Source organism: Lutjanus erythropterus, chromosome 5 (genome assembly GCF_056507025.1).
Source record: "Lutjanus erythropterus isolate fLutEry1 chromosome 5, fLutEry1.hap2, whole genome shotgun sequence".
Taxonomy (NCBI): Eukaryota; Metazoa; Chordata; class Actinopteri; order Lutjaniformes; family Lutjanidae; genus Lutjanus; species Lutjanus erythropterus.
Genome location: NC_139321.1, coordinates 10,649,202 through 10,665,736, shown reverse-complemented (window position 1 = coordinate 10,665,736; position 16,535 = coordinate 10,649,202). Strand labels below are relative to the sequence as shown.

The 16,535-nt window shown below is 43.3% G+C and overlaps 2 protein-coding genes across 2 annotated transcripts; both read right to left on the bottom strand.

Moving 5' to 3' along the window:
• Nucleotides 1-5,491: 5,491 nt before the first annotated feature.
• Nucleotides 5,492-8,175, bottom strand: cxxc5b (CXXC finger protein 5b). The gene is made up of 2 exons (XM_084718765.1): nt 7,939-8,175; nt 5,492-7,108 (listed from the first exon to the last, which is right to left on the bottom strand). The coding sequence occupies exon 2, from the start codon at nt 6,908-6,910 to the stop codon at nt 6,014-6,016; it is 897 nt and encodes a 298-aa protein (XP_084574891.1). The 5' UTR covers nt 6,911-7,108; nt 7,939-8,175; the 3' UTR covers nt 5,492-6,013.
• Nucleotides 8,176-10,458: 2,283 nt separating this feature from the next.
• Nucleotides 10,459-15,186, bottom strand: LOC146326486 (CDGSH iron-sulfur domain-containing protein 1). Its single transcript, XM_084718764.1, has 3 exons — nt 14,990-15,186; nt 12,900-13,102; nt 10,459-11,455 (listed from the first exon to the last, which is right to left on the bottom strand). Exons 1-3 carry the CDS (start codon nt 15,066-15,068, stop codon nt 11,366-11,368), a joined length of 372 nt encoding a protein of 123 aa, XP_084574890.1. The 5' UTR covers nt 15,069-15,186; the 3' UTR covers nt 10,459-11,365.
• Between the last annotated feature and the right edge of the window lie 1,349 nt (nt 15,187-16,535).

Here is a 16,535-nt window from a genome sequence, read left to right as displayed (position 1 = left end):
CCCCTGGTGCCCCCATGTTCTAAAAAAACAACAACACAAAACTACCCTCTTGGATGCCCCTAATGTAGATAAAAGGTGATAAAGTGCCCTCTGGGGTGCCCTTCTAGTGGACAAAATGTGGTAAGATGTCCTCAGGAAAATATAGGTTGCTCTACATACTAAAAAATATTTGGCCTCTATGTGTCTTTAAATAGTTAAAATGGTTCTCGGTGTGTTTTTATTACAGAGTATTAAAAGCAATTTTAATCTAAACCAGGAATTGGAACTTTTTCACCTCAAATGCAAATATAATTTTCTCCGCGCTGGTGTTCCACCACGTACAGCTGGTGCCCTTTTTATGTTTTTCGCCCCTGCCCCTCAGACAGTCTGAGTCCGCCACTGCAGAAAAGTAAAAGTTACCTTTATAAAAATGTATTGTGTTTATAGGCCTGATATGTGCAAAGAGTTTCACGCCGTTTGGCTTTAACAAGTGTTTTATACAGAGAAGAAAGTGAAAACATGACTGAACCTAACGTTAACCAACATAGCTGCATAAATTTTAAGGGATTTAGTTGTTTTTGTTAAAGACAGATTAATAAAAAAAAACAAAAAAACTGTCAAAACAGAACCAGAGACCAAGATTTTATAGTCCCCAGTGTGGGTCAAGTTCCAAAAACACTAAATCCTACATTTCCCAGAATGCAATAAATAGCATCTTTTTGACAGGCCCTCTTGACGCTCGCCTCCTGGTGAACGCCCATTTCTTTGCATGTCCTCAGTTTGTCGTACAGGCTTTTTGTAAAAAAAAAAAATCCCTGATGATTATCAGGGTTATTTTCTCAGGTTTGATGTAACTCCTCCAGAGACACGGAGCCTCCTCCTTTAAAAGGCTGAAAACTCATGACTAGTAAACTGTCTTTTATGTGTGAAATTGGTGGATTTCCCCCTTCAAACCCAGGAAAATCAACCAAAACGTAATAAAAACAGATGTTGCAACATTTTTAAACTAATTAGATAAAAATACACTTTAGTAGTTACAAAAAAAGAGCAGATACCGTTTTAAGTTTAAAGCAATTGTGGAGAATTTTCTTAACAACCTATAATAAAGTGAGTCAGGAATTTAAATTTGTTTCCATGCAAACAATTTGGCTCTGAGGACTCTATAAGCAGATATCTGAATATGCTAAATCATTGTCAGAGAACAGCTGAAGGTTCTCAACGTACAATTAGCTAGATTGTTTTGATATTTGCTTCAGACATTGATGTCTCCCACAAGGTGAACTGTAATATTTTTGGTGATCCATGAACGCCACCAAGCCAGATTTTCAAACAGTCCAATATTTTAGTGCTAATTAGCATTAAAATGATGAGCATGGTAAACATTATACCAGCATGTTAGCACTGTCATTGTCAGCATTTTAGTAAGGATGGGAATTTCTGAAATACAGTTCGATATTCCCTGGGGTCTATTCGACCATTCTTCCTAGATCGACCCACACACAAAGCAAAGTCAAGTTGTTGTAGACTTATGATATGCTAGCTTTAGCTGTGTTACCTTTTCCAGATTTTTGGCCCCAAATTGTGGCTGGGAGCACACTGGTTGTGACTAATTTAGCCTGGCTTATAGCTGGCAACTAGCTTTTAGCAGTCCAGACTGCTCTGCTGTTGGAGGATGGCAGTGAGACGGTGCACCAGCGTTCATAAACAGCAGACTTAATACACAACGTGCAACCTGAGTATCTCTCAGTCAGAGTGCTGTAGAGAATGCTCTACTTCCCACGTGCAGAAAAGAGCTAAACTGACTGTGCCACACAAGTGCCTGTCAACGATAGTCACATGCAAAATTAAATTTTTTTTTCTCATTTATTGACTTTGAAACTCATGACCCATCCCTGCATGTTAGCATGCTGATGTTAGCATTCATCTCAAAGCACTGATGTTTCAAAGAACAGCCTCACAGAACGGCTAGCATGGCTATAATCTCTCAGTCATGTTTACTTAGAGGGCCAGTGTGTAGGATTTAGTTGCATCTAGCAGTGAGATTGCAGATTGCAAACACCTTCCCTCACTCTCCCATTGCTAGCGTGTAGGAGAACGTACAGTGGCCACCAAACATGTGAAAAATGTTGCAGGCCACATGAAGAGGCAGTGTTTGGTTTGTAGAAACATGGTGGTGCAACATGCCGTTTTCAGTTGAAGAGGACCTGCGCCCTCTGTTGATATAAATGGCTCATTCTAAGGTAATGAAAACACAATGATTCTTATTTTCAGGTGATTGTATACAGATGAAAACATACAGAGGAATATGTTCCATGTCGGTTGTATTCTGCCAGTAGATCCCCATAAATCTTACACACTGGACTTTTAAAACTTACACACTGACACGCGTAACTAATATATTAAAGCTTTTCTGAATAGCCTGCATTACGAATCAGAAAGCAGCGTTTTTGAGATAATGAGGCAAATAAACATTTTATATTTCTCAAGTGGTTCGTTAGTCAGTGCTGCAATTCAATATCATTGATTATCATTTAAGTTTAGACAATAGGCCTACCATAAAAATCAAAGTTAATGACCTCTTGTAACTGACAATACAGCTGTGGTCATGATGTGCTGGCACTGACTAAAAGGTGGGATTCACGCAAACTCAACATCTTCTAGCTCAGTACTCAACGGCAACAATCAATTCCACATCATGAGGTGGCGTGAAAAGAAACTGTGATGAAATATCACTGCAGGCGGCAGACTTTATCACCACGCTTTGCCTGACTTCCTGGAACCACCGTGCCTTTTTTGAAATCAGCAGCCAGCTAAAGATTAACAGAATTTTGTGTACACATTACCTCCGAAATGAACACCATGTGAAACCGCCTGAGGATCTAAATGTCAGAGCTCATTTACTTTTGTATTTTACTATATTGTGTGGATATGTTTGGGCTTAGACTGATAGCAACTCAGAAAAGTCATTTTTAATTTAACAAACACTGAAATAAGTTAGTTAGATGTTTGAGTGTAATTTAACAGTTTTTGAGATTGTTTTTCAAAGCTAGCATAACTGGTGCTGTTTATAGAAGCTGGTCTATTCTGAAACCACCTTTAACAGCTTAAAGGGTCAAAGGTCAAGAGTCCCCTTTGACCCCGGTGTCACCAAAATACAACCTGAGGGCAGATGAGCCTGAGCTTTTCAAGGATGTAAGTAGACCATTGTATTTTCTGTTCTCCATGTGTATGAAAGTGAACACAAATGGATAACAGAGGCGTAATGAGGAGTGATCTCAGAAAAAGATGCTGTTTCTGCAAAGCTGTTACACATTTTCTAACACTGGGGCTACGGCCAACAGGGGGGGAGAAAAAATTCACAATGAGACACAGTGTCTCCGAGCAGACGCAGTGGCCAAAATTTCAAAGGTCTGGCTCGTGAGTGAGGGTCCGCCCAGCTCCAGCGCAGGTTGCCTTGGGCTGGCAGGTTGTTCCACTGCAGTGTGTGTGTGTGTGTGTGTGTGTGTGTGAGAGAGAGAGAGAGAGAGTTTTTCTCCAGAGTGGGCAGGGCCGCTGGTGCTAACATATGTAAGCTCCACAGGGGTCTGTGACGGCAAACGCCGGCTATCTGGACAATGCATCCGTCATTAACCCCCGTCCTCACTGCGTTTCACTCGGCCTCCATCACTGCATCTTCTCTCTTTGTTTGGCCTGCGTTATCTTCATCCCCTGCTGTCCATCTCCCCGTCCTCCTCCCCGCATATCTCCCCTCTTTCTCTTTTCTCTCCCCCTGTGGCCTGCTTTTCATCTCACCCACTCTCCTTTTTTACCCCCTTCTCCCTCTCTGCCCTTCACCACGTCTCTTCCCCCTCTCCCTAGATCCGCTTTCCACCCCCCTCCTCCCTCCCTCTCCTCCACCTCCTCCCCCAACTCTCTCTCAACCCTCCCCCCTCCTCCTCCTCCTCCTCCTCCTCCTCTCTGTCCTCCGTTCAATCCCCCCCCCCCCCCCCCCCCTCCTCCTCCTCCTCCTCCTCCTCCCTTTCTCTCCTGCCATCTTGCAGGCCAGTGGAGCCAGACTGCAGGCGTTCAGGGAGTCACTGGACCTGCTGGGCAGCGGGTGACACAGATTTCCGGTGTGTGTGTGTGTGTGTGTGTGTGTGTGTGTGTGTGTGTGTGTGTGTGTGTGTGCATGCGTGACGAGAACAGGGAGGGGGGATTAAGCTCCAAATCACTAGAAAGGCACCGAAGAGAGAGAAACAGAGAGGGGGAGAGAAGAAGGAGAAAAAAAAGCTGCAGATCCAAGAATTTGAAATTCCCCCTTTGTGTGGGAGATGAAGAAACACTAGACTGTGGACTTAAACTCAAACACTGTGTGTGTGTGTGTGTGTGTGTGTGTGTGTGTGTTTGTCGTTCAGTGGAAGGCAGCGTTCGTCGCACTCGCATGATGTTGGAGCTCGCTGCTTTTCTCCATGAGTTGGCAGTGTCCTGCGTTGGCTGGCGTGCTGCGCTTTCTCTCTCCTCTCTCCCTGCCTGACAAACACGCACACAGACACACACACACACACACACACATACACAACCCACACACCCCCACAGATGCATGCACACACACACACACACACGCACAGTCCCTCTGCGATCCCCCTGACTGAAGGCACACAGGAAGTGCAGCCGTGGCCCAATTATAGCGTGACACCTCGGGCCGGCCGTTGCCATGGTTACGTCTTCCCTGCGGTCCCCTGGAGTGTGGCGCCGAGGAAGAAGGTCTTATCACATCAGCCATCGTTACGGCAACAAGCAAAAAAAAACCCACCCTGTAGCCTCAGTCCAGCTGGCTGTGTATTTTGTTTATCATGTGTGTGTGTATGTGTGTGTATGTGTGTGTGTGTGTGTGTGTGTGTGATCTATACTTGTGAATAAAAAGGGAAATTGCGTCAGTGTGCGAATCGAGGATTGTGATTGTGTGTGTCAGGTTAGGTGCACTGGACTTGCCAAGGCGGCGTGTAGGTGTGTGTTTGTGTGTGTGTCTGTGGGGTTGCGATAAGGCTCTCAGCCACACCATTAGGTGACTCATAATCCACACACACACACACACACACATGAACACACACATGTGTACAAGCAGAAACACGGTGGCTAACAGACACATACATCCAATTAAATACAAACACACACACACACACACACACACACACACACCGGGGCTTGGCAATATGGAGAAAATCACATATCAAGATATTTCTGACCAAATATCTTGATATTGATATAGCATCAACATTGCAGGGATGATTATTGACATTTTGATAAATAATCAGCAATATTGTGGATAAAGGGAGTAAGTGGTTAAAGGCAAATAAGAGAACAGCTGGAACATTCTGGTAAGTTCAGAAAATTACAGGAAAAGACGACACTTGTGCCATGTAACAATAATCTAGTCTCATTTTATGATATCAACACAATATCAATATATTGCCCAGCCCTTACACACATACACACATCCAGATGTGGTATAAACGCAGCCTGTAGACGAGTGCACATGGCCAATTTCTTTTATTTCAAAAGGGCAAACAGAGCTCTACAGTACAAGTTGCACATGAAATAATTTAGCCTAGGCTGAACTCATTCATTTCTTTACTGATGCAGTGACGTCAGAACAACAGAAACAAAACTCCTCCGTTAGAAACAAAACAAAACAAAAAAAGAAAAAACATTTGGCTCCTTTTTTTTTATGTCCAAACACAATACATCCAAACTGGAAAGGGATGTAAAAAAAGACATAATGTTTTCCAGATATTTACAGTCTATTTACAGCATTTTTGTCGTCATCTAAATATTGACACACATTGGTATCCTTCTTTCTCTCCGCTCCGATTCGCTGATTGTCAAAAGAAAGGATGGGAACGAGTGTGGACATTCTGAGACGGAGCTGCAGCTCCTCACTAAACACAGTCCGAGGAGGTTAAACATGGTGTCCCGTGTGTTTTTACTCAAACTGCAGCTCCTCAACAATCATCCAACCAGGATCCTCTGACAAATGCTGCCAACACAGACATTACTATCCATCCAAGGCGCCGTTGCTCCTCTCCTGTGCCAGACCCAAAGTAAAGTCGGAGCCCCGGAGATCAAACCCCGACACTCTGCTCTCGAACCCCGGGCCGCCGGGCTTCCTCTTCAGCTCCTCGCACTTCCTGTATTTACAGATCTGATGTCCTCTCTTGCGATTACGGCAGCTGCTGCACTGTTCGCAGTTCGTCTGACGCCGACAAGGTACGCACTCCCCGCACCTCTTCCTCTTCCTCCTCCCTCCGCTGCCCCCGCCCAGCGAGCCGGGGGAGTAGCCCTCGGCCACCAGACCCTCGATGCCCTCTGTGCCCATGGCCGCGCTCCTCCAGTGGCCTCCCCCCATCTGGAAGCCCGCCAGGGGGAACAAAGCGGGACTGAAGGGGAACCAGGCGCCCAGGAAGGGCTGGAAGTCAGCGCCACATCCAGAGGAGTCCTCTTCCTCCTCCTCAGGACCTGATCCACCTCCCTCCCCGTCTCCCTTCCCCCCTTTTGCCTCTGCGGCCTCCCTTTTAGCCGGCTGGCTGCTCTGCGCGCCCAGGCCGGCCTGCTCCGTGGTGGCGGGGGTCAGAGCCAGCAGCCCGGCGCGCATCAGCAGCTCTGCGGCGTGAGCCAGGTGGAGCCCGCTGGGCGACTCCCACATGTCGGGCCAGGAGGGTGCCCGGCGAGGCTTAGCATGCGCGGGCTGGGCGGCCCGCTGCTGGGCCGGGGAGGGCTGGATCAGGCCTTTGACGTCCACGCCGGCAGGGGAAGGGGTGGAGATGTAATGGGAGAGGCTGTAGGGGTGGTTGGAGCGCTTCAGGCTGGGTCTCAGTGGCTCATTGGGGATTTTAGTGCTGCTGTGGGCCTGATCTGGGGAGGAAGGGCCAGCGATGTCTACGGCGGTGGACATAGCAGTGGCTGTGTGTGGGGGTGTCTGTCCTTGTGTGTGTGTGTGTGTGTGTGTGTGTGTGGGAGGAGAGGTGAGGGAGAGGGGGATTGAAGCCGATGCGGGGTTGACAACCGTCCTGCTGTTACTTCAGCCAAAATGGCAAGCCTTGGCCTGTGTCCCTATTCCCATTCTCTGCAGCAGCCTCAGAGTCCTGGAGAGCTAGAAATGAATAGGGGATGAAGAGAGGAAGGTTAAGAATAGAAATGTTGGAGAGACGAAGACAGAAAGAGAGTAAACAGAGGAGACGAGACTGGAAGACATTTCTCGTCCAGAGACACTGAACACTGTCAGAGAATCTCAGTGTGGAGAATCAAACAGAAATATAACATTATCTATACATTTATAAATCAGACTGTTAGAATAGAGCTGAACACAACCACGTATCAGACACTGTGCATGGCTTGCCAGTGATTTCCGCATACAGGAGGCAGTATCCCTTTAAGAATTTCACGGTATATCAATGCAATCAATAACAGAGCGACAACAATATGCAAAGATATGCGCATATGCGCAGGTCAAATGTGGAGCGCGCTTTTCAAATACATTTTGACGACTGCTGTTATGTGTGCCAGCCAAAGCTTAAGCTCAGCAGAGACAGACTATATAGAGGACCGTAAAAAAACAGGCTGTCTTTTGTCTCGTATCGACGACGAGGAGCGAGGTGCGCAACGATGCGGTTGCTGTGGATAAAAAAAGACCAGGCTATATTCCGTGTCCACATTTGTAGAAAAACTACACCGGCGATTAAACACGGGACATATATGTTGTTACAGGACGAGTGTGTGAACGCTTTGACGGGTCGATCGGGAAACACGATCGATCATTTCACCGTAATTAAGGTTACCTAAGAAGACGGTGCTCGACCGACGCCACGGCGAGCTGACCACAGTCCGAGTGGTCGCTGCGACACGGCGCTGCGCGCAGGAAAAGGCGACAAAACAAAAACAGCGAAAATCAACAGGAAGTGTGGGTAAAACGTGTCCCCTTACCTTCTAAACACGGTCCAAACTCTCCTGTCAAAATTATGATGAAGTCATGAACTAATGGCGTGGTGATTGTAGTGTATATGGACGGCGGAGCTGCCGATTCCTCCTCCACCTCTCCGTCCCGGAGGGTCTGCAAACACTCTGCACGGAATTTGGGGGCGTCGCTCAAAATGCGAAGTGGACTCTGCAGCCGAGACCGTGGACAGAGCGACCCCATAATATGTCCACAGGAACAGTCCGACGAACTCAGACAGCTGTCAGTATGAACACTTAACGGAGGGCGAATTAAACCAAACGTTAATATCCGACAGTACCGTTCATAATGCACTCTGTATGTCCGTTTACATGAGTGTTAAAGGGGAATCATCATCAAGGAATAATCAACATGATGTCACATCTGTCATTAATTCGTCATGTGTTTTTATTATTATTTATGTGGACATTATTGTCTAATATTAGGCGTTTTTCTCCCAGTTTCACCAATTCATTTATAATCCCTGTTTAGTTAGTTAAAGTAGTTATGTAAACAGTTATGTGTTTAAAAGGTCTACAGTGTGTGGACTATTATTATTATTACCTTTGTAGGTAATAATTACCTTTGTAATTTATAATTAGCGTAATTAAAACACCTGTGCAATATTAGAGTTATATAATGATATATATACATATATACAGCCATCCAAAATGCTCATTTTAATCTGCAGTCTCCGAACAGGTTGATGTTTAAAAATGTTCTTTACCACAAGGAAAGATTAAACAGAAGGAAAAAACAGCTGCTATCATACCTGAAAGAATATATTTTATTTTCTAGTATCTTAATTCTCAAATTTTATCCACACCTGAAGCCTGTACATAGCTTTCCACAACGCATACACTATTATTCCTATGTAATAACCACAATAAACTTAATATGCTGGCTTGAGACAAGATAAATAAGTTGTCTGCACTCAAAAATATAAATGTACAACAATTAAAAATTGATAATGCAACAAATCTACAAAAAACAATTAATTAATTAAACATTCTCACTCAGAAAAAAACAGCAAAATATGTTAGCCTGTTTAGCCTACATGCTAATTCCCCTGTAGTTATAAAACACAATGAATAAATTAAATTAACAAATAATGACAATGATAATAATAAACCCTAATTCTTAAAACTTAAAACTCAGAAAAACATAATTCTGGCTAATTAGCTCTCAAAGTGTGTTAGCCTATTAGCATCAATAGCCTACATGCTAATATCCCTGCAGCTATAAATTACAAACACTGAAAAACTAAGTTCAACAATTTTTTTTTTTAAATAATTCACTTAACCCTCAGAAAATCATAATCCCAGCTAATTAGCTTTTAAAAGTATGTTAGCCTATTAGCATGATTAGCCCACATGCTAATGTTGCTGTAGTAGTGAAGCACATACAACATAAACATGTTTCCTGTCAGCAGCATGTTGTGTTGTTGCTGTGTGCTCTCTCACCGCTGAGCTGTCTGTTAAAGGTGACTCCTCCTCACTCAGGGTGGATGGATGGCGGAGTCCACTCCACCTCTTGTGAGAGTCCTCCGTTGCATCTGGCACGCAGCCAGATACCTCGTGCGTGTTCGTGTGTGTGTGTGTGTGCGTGAGTGCGTGTGTCACTATGGGAGCAGGGGCCCACCGTACACTGTCTGTCTGGCCTGGACTATCCGTGTAAACACAGCGTCTTCTAGTGGTCACCGCAAATACTGCCAGTTCTTAAAATGGCCACTGGTGCTGCTGGTGGTGGACACTGCAGCACGGCGGCCCCCCTCACCTCCAGCCGAGGCCTCACACACACACACACACACACAGGTCCCACTGCAGTCTGTCCCCCTCCACACACACACACACACACACACACACGCACACACACACACACACACACACACGCACACACACACACACACACACACACACACACAGGGCTGTTTACTCATTATCCCAGTCCACTGTTAATCCATAAACACACTGATCTGTCTGGCTGCTAGCAGAGGTGAAGTGCATTTGATCCTGTGGTTAAGAACACAAACAAATGTAGAGTTTGGCCCCTGGTCCTGCATCAGAAACGCCTCCTCAAAAAAAAAAAAAAAAAAAAGAAAAAGAAAAAAAGCTGCATTTCCACCAAAACTACCTGAATATTAAGTCCCAGGAACTACTTTTAAAAGAACTAAAACGAAGCTAAAGATAAATTAGTCAGCTGACATTTGGTAATTTTGCGTGCGACTTACATGACTGTCCATCTGTCACGTGCTTTCTTCCATGTTTGATGTGTTGAAGCACAACAGTCGCAACCCAAACTGGTTTGTGGCTGCAGATTTTAAAAAAAAGATGGCTGAAATAAACCGCTGCAAGACCCACGCCCAAAGTTCCTGTTCGTTCGGAAAGTACTACCCCCCTGCGCAGGCGCTTTTTGGCGGGGTAAAATAAGGTGGTGAGGTCAGTGGGTTCCTGCACCTGGGGGAAAGTTCCCGCAGTGGAAACGCTGCATTAACAACCGAAAGCTTCAAATCAGATCACTCAACAAGTTTTATTCACAATATACAGAGCAATGAATCATCAAGTCAGACACACCGCAGCCAGTAGAAAATAAATCTAATGAAAAAGCAAAATATATTCTTTATAAGCAGAGTTTGTTTGTTTTTTTTTAAACCTTTGAACACTTTACAGATTAAATACAAGTTTCGTCAGAAAGCAGACGGTATGTAACCGGTTACAAACAGCAGATAGTGTTTCAACACCTCTCAGGATTAAAGATTATTTCATTTAAGACAAACTTCTATTTCCTCCGACTAAGCAGCTCTTTGTGCAAAAAATAAATCATTACATGTAACATTCATATGGATTATTTGTGTGTGTGTGTGTGTGTGTGTGTGTGTTCAGACTCCGGCTCGAGGGCTGTAAGATTTGAATTTAAGGCCTTTTGCTGAATTCAGACGAAATACTGGACTGACTGAGGCAAAGAGCTGCCAGTTCACCATGTTTCTACCACCTGCTCCACACTGAGAGGAGTCCAGAAGGACGGGACAGCAGACATGCAGGTACGACACCTGTGAGGTGGATTATTGTAAGAATTTGAACCAAACTCTTCATTTTAGGTCAGTCGGAGTACCTCCATGTCTGCCTGTGCCGATTGTCAAAGTCCCGTCCTTATCTGTCCTCACATGACCTTCGATTTAAAGCCACGTCGGCTCGTGTCGGAGCAGCGTGGTAGAATGTATGAAATCAAAATTCATTGACTGTTTTTTTTTTGTAGCACTTTCTGTTCTGGGCTCTGAAGAATAACCACCGTTTGGTTTAACTGTGTCATACTGTAACACTGCAACGACGAGGACGAATGATTGGACGAACAGGCGCCGGGTGCATGAGAAGAAGTCAAAGGAGGGCGGTCGGGTTCTCAGATCGGTTGGCTTTTCTTTTAAGCGTCCTTCTTTTTGATGATGAGCGGTCCGACGTTGTCCCCCGTCTCCTCGTTGTGTTTGGCGTGGGCCCCGTCGCAGTAAGGGAACTGGAGGAGGAGAAGGAGAGCGCACAATGTGAGAGGAAAACAAAAGCGGCTCTTATCAAGTTTACGCCCTTCGTACTTTATGATACGATACAATTGAACAGTGTTACCCAATCGTGATTTTAATCTCCTGAAAGTCACCAGGAAACTATGACACAGACGCAGCAGTAACCTTTGATCTTTATGATCGTGATAACGTGAAACACGGAAACAGTTCTACTCTAATCCAAATCTTGTTCATGCAAAAGAGATCTCCCCCACTTGATGACATAAAGAACCACTTGGGTCAATTTCAGTAAAAGGGCTCTCATATAAAAAAATATAACTTCTACCAAGAAGGTTAATACAGACGATTACAAAAGCTAGAGGTCTGCATCTGTGTTTCCATCAACATGTTTTTATGAACATTAAAGAATCACATTAGAAAAGGTTGATGTTTTCTTCAACACAACAGCAACTTTTAAGAAAGAAAACTTCCACAATTTTGCAAACAAAGTTTTTACACTCACTTGATGTTTATTTTTTACCTTATTTTGAAAAAAGAGCAAATGTGCTTAACAGGAGATCAATAAGCCTTTTCCAAATGTGTTGTGATGTAGTGAACATTAGCTCAGGTAATTTTAACTTGCCTCTAACAGCAAAGACTTAAGTTAATTGTCATGTTTAATCGAGGCCTGCGCCGTCTATAAAATGTCAGAAAATAATTAAAAATGTCCATCCCAGTTCTTTTGAGTCCAAGGTGATGTCAACATTTTGCTCAAAAAAAAAAACTGCATTAGCCTCACCTTCACCCTTTTTAATTAATGCTATTGTGTATTTTCATTCATATTTTAATTTCAGGGGAATAAAAAAGAAATGGGGAGACCGTCTGCATTAAGTCTGAGGACCCATTAGGTGTGACGGACCTCCAGTTGAAGACGCATGGATCAGACAATTATCAAAATACTTCAATTCTTTTTTACCACTTGCCCAGTCAGGCAAGTAAGTTGCAAGATTTTCTTGCCCAACATGGCATTTTACTTGCCCCTGGCAAGTGGGCAATCCTTATTGTTTAGCCCTGGCTGATCAGCTGATCTATTTTTGTCTCGTAGATGGACCAGGTATTTGGTTCTTTGCATATCTTTATTTGGTTCAAACCAGTTTTTAAAAACACACCTAACTCACATTTTCTTTTTTTGTGATTTCTGAAAAGTCTGCTTCAAAATCATTAGAAACACAGTGAGTGACCCCAAGTGTTAAATTTACTCCTGCACAGCACTTCAGTTGACAGCCTGGTGTTCAAAAGGAAAACACCTGACTGGTATGTGACCAGAGGTCTGTCCCCACAAACAGCCAGCAGGAACTTTAATTGTTGAAGGCTGTGGGAATTTCAGACCCCTCATAAGTTGATTTGCTAGCTTAGTGTCCAGTTACTCAAACGCTATGAATGCCTCTGCTTCAGTCTGACCTTCTTTGACTTCCAGCAGCGGCAGTACACAGCCTTGGTGCCGATGTCCTCCATGTCGAAGCTGTGGACCACTTTGGGACTGTCTTTACTGATGGATGTGTTCACCAGGCCCTTTTTACAGCTCCGTCCGCTCAGGTAATGGCTGACTAAGAAACCTCCGACAGCTGCAACCACTGCGACCGGCACTGCAACCACCAAATGCTCTGGAGAGAGAAAGAGAGACGGTCATGCTGGGTGCACAAATACAGAAACATCTCTTTATTGTTTAGTAAATAAGTTACAACCAGTGTGTCCCTGTGCACTTCAGAATGTAGGTTGACAAAATATCAGGAACACCACCCATTTTAATGCAATTCATTCCGGTATCAACACCAGCTATGCCCTCCTAAATGACCAGAGATTTCTCAACACCTCTCTGACAGTGTCAGCTGCAGCTGAACTTTTTTCAAGCCCTTTCAAGATACCTAATCCCAGATTCTCAAAACTTTTATCAACATGTGTAAATTGTTACCATAAATACAATAGCTCATTCTTTTATACCCACAGCATCAATGTATTGTCACTTTATTTTACCAACTGTTTATATTTGATTTTATGTTTTGATCATGATTATTTAATGTTGACTAACTTCCAGACTCAACAGACGGCTCATCTAGTTCTAAATGATCATCGGGATCATTTAATTTCAAATATTTAAAGATATTTCAGCATAATCTTGTTTCATCTACACCATCATGCAAGCCAACCACAATCAAGTATTTTTAAGGACAAGATTACAATTAAAGCATATTCCTAATATTGAAAACATAATAGTAAAATTAAGCATTTTACAAAACTTTAAAGTCTGTATGATGCCAGAGGAGGCAGAAAAACAGGATTTATAGCAGGCCTGTTTACTGGGTTATATTACATGGCACATGTGTAAATAATAAACTGGCCAGTCTGAGTGACTCACAGGGCTTTATCTGCTCATATGCTCATTTAAGTACAATTTGGATGTAAAGTTTTAATGCAAATACTAGCATTTCCTGTATGTTTTGGCTGGTCAAAGTTCCTCAAAGTCTGTCAGTGTGTTGACATTTCTCTCACTGAAAAGGAAACATTGACCCTTGTGCACCACTACACAGCATCAATTTGTGATATCTAATCTTTTCAGTTTGGTGATGTATTAAAAAAGATCAACTGAATCCCGTTTGCAGCTTTCACCAGTTTGGAAGTTACAGAAATGTCTGATGCTTTTTGATGCTTCACAGGTCTGTCTTTTTCAGGGAAAGATTTGAGACCCAACATAAACATATCCTCTCAGCCTTGTACAAAGGAGAAAAATCTGCACAGTACTCTATTAGGACAACATTTCCATCTAGCATTACAACATTTTATTTTCCTCTGCAGACTCCTGATTATTATTATTTTTTGTCTAGGTTGGTCTGTCTTCCATCAGCCTTCGCCATGTTGCATCGTCAGAGGTTAAGTAAGGATTTCCAGTGAACCAGGGCCTGTCAAACAGATCTGAAAACCTTGAGTTATGTGCAGCGGCTTTTTATTTTCACCAGGAGCTGTGAAATTGCCCGTTTTCTCGAGGCAGTGTTTAGGATTATCCAGGTCCTCTGAGCATCACATGATGTGGGAGGGGAACAGGGCCCCCGCTGTCAGTCCGGATCAGCAGCTTCAGTGATTAGCTGCCTCGCTACAGCAGCTACGAGCCACGCTGAGGCTGCTGGGGTCGCCTCCAACTATGGACCAAAACTATCTGAGTGACCGTCTAAAGTTGGAAACACGCGGCAGCGTCCAGCCCGGCTGACTGGTCAGTTAGTTAGCTACCTGGCTGTTAGCCAGCTGTGGGGTGGTTGTTGACACTGCAGTGGATAAGTCGCTAACTACCGCTATAAATTAATTTATCTTTCATTTTAAGGTCTGTGCATTAAATTTAACAGAGAGGGTCTCCACATAACCGCACCGCATCCTAGAAATCTCTCTCCCAGGTGTTATTAGCTCGGGTAACGTCAGGTCGCAGACATGTTAAGTTTACATGGAGCGGCACAAGAAGACATGTAATACTAGCATGCTAATAGCTAGCTGTAATACTTTACCTTTAGATAACCTGAAGCCAGAGTCGGGTAATGCGGGCATTGGAGGCATCGGTATGGCAGGTAGACTCGGGGTTGTCATGTTTTTCCTGGACGGTGTGTTGTTTGTAGTCGGCGGCGCTCAACAGCAAGGTCAACCGAGGAGTCTTATCTGAATTCTGTCAGCTCCACAAGGGGCCGTGCGCGGCCGGCTACGTCACCGTGCGGCAGCCAATCGGGTCTGAGAAAGGAGAGTCTGATGATCTGCTGCCGCGAGAGCGTAAACCCTCCACGAGCCTCAGAGTACTTCCTGTTTCGCTTGCTCCGATTTGACCCGGCGACCTTCTTTCTCTTTCAAATACTCAGCTCCAACCAAAAAAACACATTCACTACAAAGAAATGGATGATTTCTACTCTTCCAGTGATTTTTTAAGATCAGGTTTTGGCTGTTAAGGAAAAAAAACATGTGTCTTCTTTAAAGGGACAGTTCACCCAAAAATGAAAATATAGTCATTATCTACTCACCCTCATGCTGATTGAAGGTTGAGTTTATTTTTTTAGTTCACAAAACACTGCTGGAGTTTCGCACACAAACAGTGTTGCAGAATCTCAAAAACAGTGGAGGTGAACGGTGGCCAGTTTTAAAATGTAAAAAAAAAACAACAGAATAAAAACATAAAATGCCTACATACTGCTCGTCTGATGTAATCCAAGTCTCCTAAAGCCCCAGCATGCCAAGTTGACTAAAAAAAAAATTAATTTACACCATGTTTTTAGCCTGAATTTTAACAGTAGATCCTTGGAGCCATGTTCATGTGCATATGCACACTGTTGAGACTTTAGAAGACCTGATTATGCCAGATGAACAGTATGGAGGCATTTTATATATTTTTTTACATTTAAAAACCAGCCACCTTTCACTTACGTTGTTTGGGAGATTCTGCAACACTGTTTTCCTGCGAAACTTAAGCAGTGTTCTGTGGCATAACAAAAATAAACCCAACCTCCAATCAGCATGAAGTTGAGGAGATAATGACTTCATTTTCATTTTTGGGTGAACTATCCCTTTAAAGGTGAAAGTGCAACAACAGGATCAGTTGTATTGTCTCATAGCCAGCTGTTCTGGAAATAATTCATATATCAAAACCACAGCAATTACTACTGTAGGTCATATTAGTGTTATTTTAGTGTATTAATGGAGGACACAACGTTGAACTGAATTGTCAATTGTTTTGCTCATTTTAGCCATTTTTTGACCAGAAGACCAAATTTATAAAGACCCTAATCTCCTTTAAATGCTGTGACATTCATCTCATTACAAAGTCCCCCAAATCAAAAAATCAAATCCAAACATACCAAAGATCTGTTTTAGGAATTTTATTACTAAAAGGCATTAATCTGTAATTATTATTTTTTTTTTTACTGTATGTGTAATTAATGTTTGAGTGTGTAAATATATCTTATGAAGTGTTGGTTCAGTTTACATTACATTTCTAATTGCTTTGCAGTTTAAATTTGAAGTTCATATGGTAAAAAAAGAAGAAATTTTAATTCCTATATAAAGAAAAGT

Excerpts from the sequence above, each read along its gene's own strand:
- cxxc5b (XM_084718765.1), bottom strand. The coding sequence starts at position 6,910 with ATGTCCACCGCCGTAGACATCGCTGGCCCTTCCTCCCCAGATCAGGCC.
- LOC146326486 (XM_084718764.1), bottom strand. The coding sequence starts at position 15,068 with ATGACAACCCCGAGTCTACCTGCCATACCGATGCCTCCAATGCCCGCA. Across the intron at positions 13,103-14,989 it reads TGGCTTCAGGTTATCTAAAG|AGCATTTGGTGGTTGCAGTG; the intron begins GTAAAGTATTAC and ends TTCTCTCTCCAG. Across the intron at positions 11,456-12,899 it reads GCTGCTGGAAGTCAAAGAAG|TTCCCTTACTGCGACGGGGC; the intron begins GTCAGACTGAAG and ends CTCCTCCTCCAG.